Source organism: Morone saxatilis, unplaced genomic scaffold (assembly GCF_004916995.1).
Source record: "Morone saxatilis isolate NCDOM2014 unplaced genomic scaffold, NCSU_SB_2.0 Contig5, whole genome shotgun sequence".
Lineage (NCBI taxonomy): Eukaryota > Metazoa > Chordata > Actinopteri > Moronidae > Morone > Morone saxatilis.
In genome coordinates, this window is record NW_023340095.1 from 734,644 (window position 1) to 735,294 (window position 651).

At 37.9% G+C, this 651-nt stretch overlaps 2 protein-coding genes across 35 annotated transcripts in view; both read left to right on the plus strand.

The window, feature by feature from the left end:
- The window catches only part of ttn.2 (titin, tandem duplicate 2), a 212,218-nt gene that overhangs the window by 92,425 nt on the left and 119,142 nt on the right, over positions 1 to 651 (plus strand). The gene's annotated exons all lie outside the window — the stretch shown is intronic.
- LOC118338835 (titin-like) overlaps positions 1 to 651 on the plus strand; it is a 9,647-nt gene that overhangs the window by 4,236 nt on the left and 4,760 nt on the right. The window contains exon 2 of one of the 2 annotated variants that reach the window (XM_035676238.1): positions 22 to 204. The exons of the other annotated variant lie outside the window; for it this stretch is intronic. Within the exon in view, the coding sequence (XP_035532131.1) occupies positions 22 to 204 (183 nt within the window). The remainder of the gene's footprint in view (positions 1 to 21; positions 205 to 651) is intronic. 2 annotated transcript variants of the gene reach the window in all.

The following is a 651-nucleotide window of genomic DNA, read 5'->3' on the forward strand; positions in this document are numbered from 1 at the left end:
GACACTTCTGAAGAATTGGAAGTATTTCCAGAAGAACATGCAGAAACCAAACAAAGTGAATTTGCAGCAGTGGATGAGGTAAGTTATGTGCCAGAGGGTATCTCTCAGACAGAATTAATATCACTGCAAGAGGAAGGACAGAAGTTAACCAAAACTAAAACGGCTGCAGGCAAACAAATCCCACCAAAGCTTGTCACAGTTAAGGATAAAACACAAAAAGTGACTCCCATTAAAGATGGTACACCTGAAAAATATACAAAAACTAAAGAATATGTCACAGAGCGTGAAACATTTGATGAGGAAGTTGTATCATTTGTATCTCCACAAGAACAGAAACTTACCAAACACCAAGAGATTAGAGTTGAACAAGACCAGCTAAAGGTCAGCACATTTAAAGATAAAACTTTCAACGTTACTCCTCTGAAAGAAATAAAAACAACACAGGAAAAGATTGAAAGAAAGGTTTCAGTCACTCCTTTAATGGAGGACACTTCTGAAGAATTGGAAGTAGCTCCAGAAGAAACTAAACAAAGTGAATTTGCAGCAGTGGATGAGGTAATTTGTGTACCAGAGGGTATTTCTCAGAAAGAATTAATATCCCTGCAGGACAAAGGACAGAAGTTAGCCAAAACTAAAACGGCTGCAGGCAAA